Source organism: Arvicola amphibius, chromosome 17 (assembly GCF_903992535.2).
Source record: "Arvicola amphibius chromosome 17, mArvAmp1.2, whole genome shotgun sequence".
Lineage (NCBI taxonomy): Eukaryota > Metazoa > Chordata > Mammalia > Rodentia > Cricetidae > Arvicola > Arvicola amphibius.
In genome coordinates, this window is record NC_052063.2 from 32251124 (window position 1) to 32264102 (window position 12979).

General features: G+C 42.2%; 1 protein-coding gene and 1 pseudogene across 1 annotated transcript; both read right to left on the minus strand.

Moving 5' to 3' along the window:
* Positions 1-1056: 1056 nt before the first annotated feature.
* LOC119803236 (retinol dehydrogenase 16-like) lies at positions 1057-9194 on the minus strand. Its single transcript, XM_038314400.1, has 4 exons — positions 8882-9194; positions 3730-3988; positions 1991-2154; positions 1057-1498 (listed from the first exon to the last, which is right to left on the minus strand). Exons 1-4 carry the CDS (start codon positions 9192-9194, stop codon positions 1281-1283), a joined length of 954 nt encoding a protein of 317 aa, XP_038170328.1. The 3' UTR covers positions 1057-1280.
* Positions 7526-7934, minus strand: LOC119803238 (annotated as a pseudogene).
* Positions 9195-12979: the final 3785 nt, after the last annotated feature.

Below are 12979 nucleotides of genomic sequence, written 5' to 3' on the forward strand. Positions count from 1 at the left end.
ATGGAAAAAAGTGCTACCTTTTGCCAGACATTTGTAGCTCAGGCTATACAAAATGATAAAGATCTATTTCCACAGGTTTATATTGTCCAGTATATGAGTGATATCTTACTTGCTCATAAAGATGAAGGAGTTTTACTTGAGACATACGGACTACTACAACAGAGCCTTACCCATGCAGGGTTAATTGTTCCTCCAGAGAAAATACAGGGTGCCCACCTTTACAATATTTAGGTCATATGATACATCCTAAAGAAAAAAAATTAAGCCTCAAAACTAAAAACTTAAAGGGATAGTTTAAAGATTCTAAATGATTCAAAAGTTGTTGGAAAACATCCAATAACTGAGACACTATTTAAAATATTTATGGGAGATGTTGATCCATAAGCAAAATTCTTAAAGGGAACAGTGATCCAAATTCCACTAGAGAGCTTATGGAAGCTGCCAGACAGGCACTCACACAGGTAGAGAATGCTATAAAGAGACAGCAAGTACATTATATTAATTGTAATTAGCCTTGGCAAGAATTATATTATCTAAAGAAATTGTGCCTACAGCAGTATTATAGCAAAAAGGTCCACTTTTATGGTTATTCTTCTTGTTTAACCAGTTAAGGAATTAAACTCTTATTTTTAAGCAGTAGCATGCTTGGCACAGAAAAACAGGAGTGAATCTAGAAGATATTTTGAAAGAACCTGCTGTGTTCAACATTTCTTATACTAAGCAACAGATTGATTATTTCAAAATAGTGATCCTTGGACAATTTTGTTTGCTCAATTTGAAAGCCAATTTAACCATCTTTTTCCAGCTGATCCATTGCCGCAACTTGCACAACTACATTCCCTTATTTTCCCAAAACTTATACCATAAGATCCCTTAAAGATGCTTTGTCAATTTTTACAGTTGGTTCTTCACATAGAAGACCACATATGTTCAGGAAAATAAAAAATCTGGACTCTATGGGTATTTCTACTCACATGCAATATAGACACACATAAAGACAAAAAAATAAATTTTTAAATTAAAATAAGTAAAATAGATGATCCTGATACATGGAAGTTCCCTTTCTTATTTTTATCAAGATTGGAATCATTGTTTAAACATAGAAGCTTTTCCTGTGGCTCTATATTCTCCATGGTCATACCAAAGGAATAAAAGTCAGGCACCTATGGATCTCCCTCCCAGTGACAAGTTTGTCCCAAGCCCAGCATCTGCCTTCTCCGGAGGATCCTCTTCCTCACACTGCACTCTTATACCTCCCAAAACAGAAACAGATGCAGGCTTCACAGAGCTTTTTCAGGCTTCATGGAGGTCCAGAATAAGATGGCATCTGCAAGACGGGTGGGCAGGTAGCTCACAGGGATGTAGAAGAGCTTGGCATCCCAACCAGCTGAGTAGCGGGTCCGGGGGTAACAGGAAGTCAGCGCATGCTCCATGCAGTTCGTCACCAAGGAGAGGTCCGTGTTGCACAGTTTGTCCAATAACTTTAGCCCTGTCAGATCTACGCAAAAGGAGAAAGGATTCAGGAGGTGATTACCTCTACCACTCCTGCTCTAGACAACATGGAGGAAAGCCTCACTAGAGCCCACGCTGCCCACATCTGAAGCCATGCCCAAGCCTAGCCTGTCCCAGGTCGTCAGGAGGACACAGCCCAGCTTCTAGAAGGAACTGCACACATGTTCCACCTGGGTCTCTGTTCAGAGAACTCTCTTGTCTCTGCAAGAGTGGAAACAAGTCCAAGCTCATGGAAAGCTCATGCTTCCTGACTCTGGCTTCACTTTCGTGTCATAATAATAAGGGGTTTAAATGAAACAATACTCTATGTTCTAGAAGGCACGATCTCTTTATGTGGAGACATGCCCACCATGGACCAAGGAAACAGAGGCTAATCGTGCTCATTTTGAGAAGAAACACCTTAGGGAAACAGCAGTCTACACCAACAGGAGACTCAGAATTCTATACTTCTTTGCTTTGGACTCCAAATCCCACTCACAGGCTAACAAAAACTTCTCGTCATAGATCTCCTTGGCTTCTGAGCTGGCCCGGTCCCACAGCATCTTGGAATGTGACACATGCTGGTCACTACTAGAAATGGCAGTCTGGAAGAAACCAGGCTCTATAATAGCCACCTTCACTCCAAAATAGGAGAGCTCCCTCCTGCAAGATAGAGAGACGTCAAGGACTTCAGAGGACTTTCTCTGTGGAAACTCATAATCAGAGTCCAGTCACATGACAACGTGAGCCTGTGGTGAGGAGAGGCCGCAAGCTTCAGACAGGTGTTGTGCAGCAGATAGGGATGAAACTCATGGTGAGGGCAATGCCTCTGTGCTTTAAATGGCACCCTAAGTATTTGGTGTATGTAGCTCTCTGGCATAAAATTAGACTCCAGGTAAGACCTGTCTATACATTCCAGGTGCAAAGGGTTACCCTTGCCCAAGTCACCTCCTCCTCACTCTTAGATTTGAACCTTCCCCAAACCCGCCTCAGTCCAGCTGGCCAATGGCTCCTGCAGGCATCTTCCTGGAAACACTCTCTGGCCACTTTCTTAGTGCCTCTCACGTTTACCATCCCCCCCATTCTCTACAACTCACAGGCTGCATGGCACACATGGCTCCCCTGATTCACTCTCTTCTCATTTGCCTTGCGAAGATCATGAAGTACATCTTTGTCTGTGGTTCTCATGCTCCCTACATGCCTGCATGTACTCACCTACTCATCCTCCTGCCTGTATCATATGACTTATCCTTTGGTTGAGTAGTAGCCAGCAGCACATTCAATGGCCACACAGAGCCTAAGACTGACCATTTTCCCCAACAGGCCTCCTCACCAGGCTGCTAGGTCGCCATTTGGCTCCTTGTTCTAGGACCCTAAATCTGATAACTGCTCTGTTCACTGCAAGGATGGCCACAATCTCTCTCTCTCCTTTCAATTTCTCAGTTGTCAGAGTTTTTAGGGTTTGGGGGAAAGTCTTCTTGTGGTTCTATAATGAGTTGACCACAGACCAAAGCAAGAGTCTAGAAACTATGATATGAACTGAATGAGTTGCTCAGCCCACCTCAAGGACATCAAATTTGAACATCATTAAAGGCCAAGAGTCTGGACTCTTCCCAAAATACCATATGTTTGACTATACTTCAAAAAATATTCCCTTTGTGTGCCTTCTGCTAGAGCAGGGTATTACATTTTTATGTGCATTGGTGTTTTTTTCTGCATGTGTGTGTGTGAGGAGTCAGATCTTGGAGTCATAGACAGCTGTGAGCTGACATATGGGTCCTGGGAATAGAACCTGGATTCTCTAGAACAGCAGCCAGTGCTCATAGCTTTTGAGTCATATCTCCAGCTTCAAGCAGAATACTATGAACTGATCTTGACAGGATGCTGGCACACAACTTTTATCTTGACAGAATCCTTTAATCCCAGTCCTCAGGTGATAGCTCTGTATGAGTTTGAGGCCAGTCTGCTCTATGTAGTGAATTGCAGGCCAGTCAAAATTACATAGACCGTGACAAAAATAAATGAAATAAATAAATAAACAAATAACTACTGTCTCAACCCTGCCCTTACTCGAGACATGGAAATGGATTCCTGGAGAATGGTCACCTTCCTCTGACAAGGAGGCAGTTATAGAATACCAGACCAGAGCATGTCCTCTTCATGATGGCCTCCTAATGGTCTTGATTAAAAAAACCCTATTCCAATGATTCTCTTAGATACCCACATCCCTTTCATTACCTGATGGAGTCTGAGAAGGCCTCTACACCATACTTGGAGATGCAGTAACCACCACCAAACAAAGACACTCGTCCCAAGACACTGGAGACGTTGACCACTCGGCCCTTTGCCTTCCTCACTAAGGGCAGCATGCTCAGAGTCACCTCGATCACACCCAGCAGGTTCACATCCAGGATCTTTGCAAAATGCTCTTTGTTCATCCACTCATTGAGACCCGAGGGGATGGAGATGCCAGCATTGTTGACCAGGCCCCAGAGTCCTGGGGACAGGGGGAGGAAGAGAAAGTTACACGGCACAGGTATAGTTATAGATGAAATGCACACTCCACAAAATAAGACAGCTTGGACATGTGTTTACTGGAGACTAGGACACAATGAAGAACGGCATGGTGTTGACAGAGGTTTTTGTCCCACCAGGCCCCATAGCAATTTAGTCCCAAAGAAAACACACAAAGGTTCGCATTAATTATAAACTGGTTAGCCTATTAGCTCAAGCTTCCTATTAGCTCTTATAATTTATATTAGCCCATAAATCTTGTCAGTGTTAGCCACGAAGTTGGTACCTGTTTTCAGCAAAGCATTTTCTTCTTACTTCCTCTGCATCTGGGTGATGGCTGCAGAGTGACCTTTCTTCCTCCCAGAATTCTCCTGTTCTCATCACACAACCTCTACATCCTGCCTGGTCACCCCGCCTGTACTTCCTGCCTGACGACTGGCCAATCAGTGTTTTATTAAAAAGAAGAGAAGAGACAGGAAATAGACCATTGTCCCACAGCACATCCCCCCTTTTTAAAATAAGAACTCTGAATCTAATATCCTTTCTTAATGTTTGTCCAGACCGTTATTCATAACATCTAGTAACCAAACTGTAAACAAAGATAAAGATCCATAATCCACTTTTGGTGGAATATGGGTGCAGTTTTCCAAGCTACTTCCTGCTGGTTGGGCATGCTGATAATCTTATGAGGAACAAAAGAAAATTTGAAATTATGTTCCAGTCCTGCCTGGAATATTCTGTGGGGCTTGTTCATCTCAGCAAGCAGCCTTGAGGCTGCTCTGGATGTACAATTCAGACATCTAGTCCATCTGTTACTATCAGATTTCTCAGGGGGGTCTTCCTTGATCAAGCCTCATTTTTCTTAATCAAGAATGAATCCACAGCCTCTCATTTCCTGTGGAATAAAAAAAAAAATCTCTGCTCCAAAGTAACATATCTTTTGACTTAAATTTTGAAGTCAAAGCATTTTCAAAATATGTAGGTTGGATTAATGCAGCAGCATTTAATATCAAATGTCTTTTAGCAGCTGTTGCCCCTTACTCAGCATTCAAACAATTCAAGGAGAATATAATAACATACAGTATCCAGATTCTCTGGGTGCTTTCCTTCTTCTCATGGCTTTATTTTCAATTCTGTTTCTGTTATTTTTACTTTAATTTTTTGGCTTTTTGAGACTAGCTTTCTCCATATATCTTTGGCTGTCCTGGCACTCACTCTGTAGACCAGGTTGTCCTTGAACTTAGAGATCTGCCTGCCTCTACCTCCCATTGTTGGGATTAAAGGTGTGTGTGCCACCGAACCCAACTTCTCTCTTCCTTTCATTTTTATTTTAAGGACTTTATTTTTTTACTTTTCTCTCCCAAGCCTACATATATTTTTAAACACACTGTAAACCATTTAGAGGTTTTCTTGTCTTTGAACCTATATTTACTGTATATCATTCTTTTTCTGACCATATGAGTCTTTAATTTGCTTAGTGATATATATGTGGCTATGATTAAAACCATAGCTTTGACAGCTGGATCCACCTCATTCCTTGGCTTTCTGAGAGTCTAGCCTCATAGTGAAGGAATAGGCTGGAGCCATGTTTATTGCCACAACTATATGAAGTTTCAAGGTTTCTGCCACCACCAAGAAGAATGCTATTAGCTACTCATAAACACCATTTAAGTTTTTGGTGTGGGGCTTCTTAAAAGATCTGCAAGGTTTTTGCTTCTAAAGCTGAGTCAGGAAGCCTCTCTTAAACGAGGTGCACTTGCATCTAGCTAGCAGAGTCCACCTGAGAAAATGTTACCAGCAAGGCATGCTTAAGGCTATTATTTTGTGTCTAGAATTCCTTCCTAAATTCTCTCAGGTTTTACGTGGATTTAGCTTTCCATGTTGGTGCCATTTGGTCGACTGAGGTTTCTGTCCCACGAGGTCCCACAGCCATTTAGGCCCAAAGAAAACACACAAGGCCCACATTAATTATAAACTGGTTAGCCTATTAGCGCAGGCTTCTTATTAACTCTTATAACTTATATTAGCCTATAATTCTGGTCTGTATTAGCCATGTGACTGGGTACCTGATATCAGTGAGGCATTCTCACCTTGCTTCCTCTGCCTCTGGGTAATGGCTGCAGAGTAACCTTTCCTCTTCCCAGAATTCTCCTGTTCTCGTTTCCCCACCTCCACTTCCTGCCTGGTTGCCCTGCCTATACTTCCCACCTGGCTACTGTGCAATCAGCATTTTATTAAAAATAAGACTAGTGACAGGATGAAAGACCATTGTCCCACAGCAGCATGGTATCATCAGGGCTGGGGAGCCCATCCCCAAGGCTCTAGGCTCCTTTAACCCTTCCTGACCCAGTGCGCTGCATGGGAAGCAATAGCAGTCACTTCTCAGTTGCTGATCTTCAGAACAGATGTTGAACACATGCTGTGCCTCTGCTAACCTGGAGAACAAGATGCTCTGCTTGTGTTTTACAGGTTGATGTCATGCTTGCACATACTTTACGCTTACAGCCACATTTTCAGATCTCTCTGAGCAGTTTACACACTGCGGTCTCTGTCTTTCAATGACAAAGAAAAGTAGGAGAAAGGGTTGTGGGGGACAGCTCAGTGTGCAGAGCACTTGCCTCCCATGCATGAAGACCTGAGTTTGAGCACTACAACCCACATGAAAAGGCCAGAAACGGGGCTTGTGTGTAATCCTGAAACTGGGGAGACCTAGACAGGAGCCTACTAGCCCAATAGCCTAGACAAATCTGTGAAACCCAGGTGGGAGATTCTTTTTATAAAAACCACACAAAAAAAACCCACAGGAATAAACAAAGAAGGTATGCACTGACCACTCCCAAGGTGTCTTCTGACTGATATGCCTTGGCACATTCAGCATCAACACTGAGCAACTTCCCCAAGGAGATTACAAAACAAGGCCAACCTGAGGGAGCAGCAAGGCTACAGCACAGCTCCACACTCTGCTCTCATCCTGCTCATCCACAGGATGCTGTCGCTGGTCTCTTTTAGTCACTGTTGCAGAATCCAGGCAGCCACCCTGTCCATGCTGCAAACTTCACCAGCACGTTCACTGTCAACCACCGTGCTTGGTCACCTGCAGGCTACTGGGTTCAAGGCTATTGTGGTGCTTATTGGTTTTGAAGAATTGGGCCCAAGAGGCACGTGCCACCTCACTCCAAACCCATACCTTATCCTGCTGGAAACACAAACTGTTTAACTGAGATATTTTATTGCTAGGATCCCACCACAAGCTCAGAAAACTGACTACCAGGATAGTGCTCGTGATCATAACTGTAGGGAAGAAGATGTGGGTGGTAGCACAGACCTGCAATCCTGGTACAGGACGGTCTGAGGCAGAGAGGTTGTGAGTTCAAGGCCAGTCAGTATCCATTTCCTGTCCTAAAATCTCAAGCTAAAACAATCACAAATGTACCAGACAATCCCAGCATCTGATCCCAAGATATGGTTCATTAGTGGGGGTTCTTGATGGTTAGATTTCTTTTTTTTTTTTCTTTTTTTTATTTGACAGTTGGTATTTTATTCAGATAGCAGTCTCATTACATGTGGTCCAAGAATATTCAAAGAACTCAAATAAAGTCAGATGTGAAGGTCAGTCTTCACACATCATAGCCAACGATGCCACGTTTGCCTATGATCTCTCCGACATAAAACCACATCCACACCTCAGTGGCCACCAAACCATTCAGCACAGCTTCCTTAACTGTAAGATGTTTGAAGCTACCAGTTTTAGCACTTTGAATTATTTTTTCTGCACTCTGAATAGCTGCAGGGAGTTCAGCAGGGGTTGAGGGAGCCAGCTCAACCTTGGCCTATTGCCAAAATGTGGCCAATCGAGGCTTTGAGTAAGTCACAGCAGCGGATATTAGCCCCGGGGCCTTCTCCGCGAAGTTACGGACGAACTTGGCCATGGTTTAGGGTGGAAGGTCATGGTTAGATTTCGTAATTCGTTAAATATTAGCATGCAAGCCAGGCTTTGGTGGCAAATGCCTTTAATACCAGCATTTGTAAGACACAAAAGGACTCATCTCTGAGTTGGAGGCCGGCTTGGTCTGCAGAATTCCAGAACAATCAAGAAACAAAGAAACCACGTTTTGAAAGTACAAGTATCAAAGGAATGTCGAGGTAAAAATTGCTTACCTTTCTTAAGCGAAAAGAATTCATTTACTTTAATGCACACAGGTGAAAATGTTACCAGTTTTTATGCACTGGATACTAAATTATAGGTTAAATTGTGTTGTTTAACATGCTCTAGTAATTTGAACAATCACCATGTTTTCAACTTATTCTTAGATTTCTTTTAAACCAAGGGTGGTCTTTTGTGCCATCACAATTAACACTGTCAGCTGCATGAAAGAAGAGAGTCATCTCTCCCTTATTTCCCTAATCAGTCCTTAATCTTGTCATGGCTGCTCTACATGGGAGCAGTCTTCTCTCCCTCACAGGTTACAAGTAAGAGCAAGGACGGTGCTGAACCAGGAGATCCACTCACACGTGGTCCCAGATACCCTGTAAAATATCCCAGGAACAAGTCCCATCCTCTGATCCAGAAAGGGACCCTGCTCTTAGCACCCAGCAGTCTAGATTGTCTGCATAGAGAAGGGGACAGAGCATAGGCAGGAAGGTGAGAAGGTGATTTCTCCAAAGGGCAACTTCTTTCCAAGACCAAAGAGACTGAGAGAGAGCAGGTAGGGGCTGGAGAGAGAACAAGTGCTCAGATAATGTTCAGGGGAGAGCAGGAGGCTCTGGTACTTTAAGTGCCCCAACCCACATAAAGCATCTTGTCATGGATATAAATGGGAGACCCCTTCAAACACGGAGTCAAACCAACAGACACAGACAGGGATCTCAATGGTACCTCTGTTCCCAACACGCTCCTTCACCCACTGGGTGGCTGCCACAATACTCTCTGTCTTGGTGACATCAAGGATCACTGTCTCCAGCCTGTCCGATGTCTTGTTCCTCAGCTCCTCGGCTCCATTCTCCGTCAGACATGCAGCCAGCACCCTCATGCCTCTCCTGTCCAGCTGTCTGGCCAGCAGGTTCCCGAAGCCCGAGTCACAGCCCGTGATGAAGACATGCTTGTCTTGGAGATGGCTCACCACCTGCCTCTCCCTAATCAAGCGCAGGAGGTTCCACAGGCCCACTAGAGCCACCAGGTAGAGCCACATGGCTTTTGATGGACTGCCACAGAGTCTGGGACAAAGTAGGCACACAAGACTCAGGAGACACAGAGGAATGAAGGCTTCTAGCAGGAAGTCCACACTTGGTTCTCTGTCCACTGCCTTTCTTGGTATTTATTCATGCCTCACTTCTCCTTTCGTTCACATGCTTGGTTTTATGAAATTTAATGGCCTTTGGTATTCCTTTACTTACTGCCAAAGGAAACATCATTGTCTATTCAGTAACACACCTCTGTTTTCTTATGATCTTTGCTTGTTTTACTTGTATGGCAATACATGCATGTTTTCATTACACTGCTCACTACAGTCAAGTCCCTGCCTCACCTTGCGTCTCAGCATCTTGCACTCCACCTCCACAAATGCAGGATTTGTGAATATATTTAGGCACAGTTTCTATTGTGCACTTGGACTCAGGACACATTTAAAAGACAAATTATCAATCACTGGACATAAATATCTCTTAATATCAATGGACTCAATTCACCTATTAAAAGACACAAGCTAGCCCGGTGGTTGTGGCACATGCCTTTAATCCAAGCACTCTGGAGGCAAAGGCAGGTGGATGTCTGTGAGTTCAAGGCCAGTCTGGTCTATGAGAGCCATTTGTAAGACAGGTTCCAAACCTACAGAGAAACCCTGTCTGGATAAACAAAATAAAACAAAGACACAGGATAACAGAATGGATACAAAACCAGAACCCATCCTTCTGCTACATACAAGAAACACACCTCAACCTCAAAGACAGATATTACCTCAGAGTAAAGGGTTGGGAAAAGATTATCCAATCAATTGGACCTAAGAAACAACTGGTGTAGATATCATAATATCTGACAAAATACCCTGCAAACTAAAATTAATCAAAAGAAATGGAGGACATTTCATATTCATCACAAAGAAAGTCCATCACAATGAAGTCTCAATTCTATCTATGACCCAAATTCAAGAGCATCCACATCTGTAATAAAAACATCATAGAGCTTAAATCATACATCAAACCCCACACACTAATAGTAGAAGACTTCAACACCCCAATCTCACCAAAGAACAAGTCTGCCAGACAGAAACCTAACATAGAAATAAGGGATTTAACAGATGTTATGACTAAAATGGACTTAACAGACATCTACAGAACATTCCACCCAAACACAAAATAATATACCTTCTTCTCAGCACTGCGTGGAACCTTCTCAATAATTGACCACATACTCAAAAACAAAGAAAATCTCAACAGATAAAAAATTAAAATAACCCCCTGTATCTTATCAGATCACAATGACTTAAAGTTAGAATTCAAAAACAAATCTAATTGCAGAAAGCCTATAAAACCATAAAAATTTAACAGTTCTCAACTGAATCATCACTGAGTCAAGAAAGAAAGAAAGAAAGAAAGAAACAAACAAACAAACAAACAAACAAAGAAGTTAAAGACTTCCATGAATTCAGTGAAAATGAAGGCACAACATACCCAAACCTATGGGACACTAGGAAAGCAGTGCTAAGAGGAAAGTTCACAGCACTAAGTGCCTACATAAAGAACATGGAGAAATCTCACACTCGTGACTTAACAGTACACTTGAAAGCTCAAAAACAAAGAGAAGCAGACTCACCCAGAAGGAGTAGTCAACAGGAAATAATCAAATTGACGCTAAAATCAATAAAATAGAAACAAAGAGAACAATACAAAAAAATCAATGAAACAAAAAGTTGGGTCTTAAATAAAATCAACAAGACAGACAAATCCTTATCCAAACTATCCAAAAAGCAGAGAGAGAATATCCAAATTAACAAAATCAGAAATGTAAAGGAGGATATAACAGCAGGCATGGAGGAAATCCAGAGAATCACCAGGTCATACTTTGAAAACTTGTTCTCCACAAAATTGGAAAATGTAAAAGAAAAGGACAACTTTCTTCATAGGTACCACATATCAAAACTAAATCAAGACCAAGTGGGCAATTTAAATAGACCTAGAACCCCTTAGGAAATAGAGACAGTCATCAAAAGTCTCCCAACCAAAAAGAAAAGCCCAGGGCCAGATGGTTTCAGTGCAGAATTCGACCAGAATTTCAAAGAAGAGTTCATATCAATGCTCCTCAAACTGTTCCACTCACTAGAAACAGAAGGTACACGCCAAACTCCTTTCACAAGGCTACAGTCACCCTGACACCCAAATCACACAAAGACACAACCAAGAAAGAGAATTGCAGACCAACACCCCTCATGAGTATTTTATTGAACAAAACATTCAATAAAATACTGGCAAACAGAATCCAAGAACACAACAACAACAACAAAATAAACCCCAGGCTGCATCCCAGAGATGCAGGGATGTTCAACATACAAAAATATATCAATATAATCCACCATATAATTAACTAAAAGAAAAAAAAACACATTATCATCTCATCAGATGCTGAAAAAGCATTAGACAAAATCCAGCACCCCTTCATGAGAAAGGTCTTAGAGAGATCAGGGATACCTAAACATGATAAAGGTAATATACATCAAGCCAGCAGCCAACATCAAATTAAACAGAGAGAAACTCAAAGTGATCCCACTAAAATCAGCCAGAAGACAAAATTGTCCACTCTCTCTGTTCAATCTTGTACTCAAAGTTCTATCTAGAGCAGTAAGTCAACAAAAGGAGATCAAAGGGAGACAAATTAGAAGAAAACGAGTTCAACTTTCACGATTTGCTGATGATATGATAGTTTACATAAGGGACCGCAAGAATTCTTCCACAGAGTTCCTAAAGCTGATAACACCTTCAGTAAAATGGCAGGATACAAGATTAACTCAAAAACAAACCAAAAAAGAAAAACAGCAGTAGCCCTCCTATATACAAATGAGTTAAACTTAAGTCTCTCTGTGTCCTTGAAGCTCCGCCCTTCCTCATTCCTGAGCTCTCTTTTCCCTGTCCCCAGGTCCTGCATAACCTCTTCCTGCCTAGATATTGGCCATTAGGTCTTTAATAAACCAATGAGAGTAACACATCTTCACAGAGTACAAAAAAGACTATTCCAGAGCCCTCATATTTCTCTGATGCTCCAAAGAAGAGGTCTAAGATTGGTCCAGCACTCATGATCAGCTTCCTCACAATCTACAGTCTTTAAAGTCAAGAAATGCTATTGTGTTTTTCAAAAATGTGATTTGTATGTGAAGGTGTTTGTAGGTGCATATACGCATATATGTTGAAACGTAATTAGAAAGAGCTGGAAATCCAGGAGACCTCATATTCACACTTGCCTTTCACTCACAGCGATCCTCCTGGCTCAGCTTTGCAAAATGATAACATTCCAATGGTGACAGGCATGTGTCACATATCAAGATGCTGTGGTTCGGGGCCAGCTCAGAAGTCAAAGAGATCTATGACGAGAAGTTTTTGTTATCCTGTGAGTGGGATTTGGGGACCAAAGCAAACGAGTCTAGAATTCTGAGTCTCCTGGTAGTGTTGACAGCGGTCATCCTAAGTGACCACAGCACTACCCTTTGTACCGAATGGTAGGGCTTCACCTTAACTTCCCCGAGTCCCAGAGGAGCCCCAAGGCAGCATCTACCGCCAGTGCAGGGGTGGGAGTGTGCTATTTACAAACTCTAAATATTCTGCCCTTGTTTTCTTCTCTACTTTAGCTCTTCTTGCTATCAAAATACATCCAAGCAACCGTGCCGATAACTGAATATTATTTCCTTGTCTCCTATCTACAACTATACACAGTTTTACTCTTGATTTTTTCTTCCCCACTTCTCTCTTTTTTAATATCTACTTATTTCTA

Excerpts from the sequence above, each read along its gene's own strand:
- LOC119803236 (XM_038314400.1), bottom strand. The coding sequence starts at position 9,194 with ATGTGGCTCTACCTGGTGGCTCTAGTGGGCCTGTGGAACCTCCTGCGC. Across the intron at positions 2,155-3,729 it reads GCCTTCTCAGACTCCATCAG|GAGGGAGCTCTCCTATTTTG; the intron begins GTAATGAAAGGG and ends TCTATCTTGCAG. Across the intron at positions 1,499-1,990 it reads CGAGAAGTTTTTGTTAGCCT|ATCTGACAGGGCTAAAGTTA; the intron begins GTGAGTGGGATT and ends CCTTTTGCGTAG.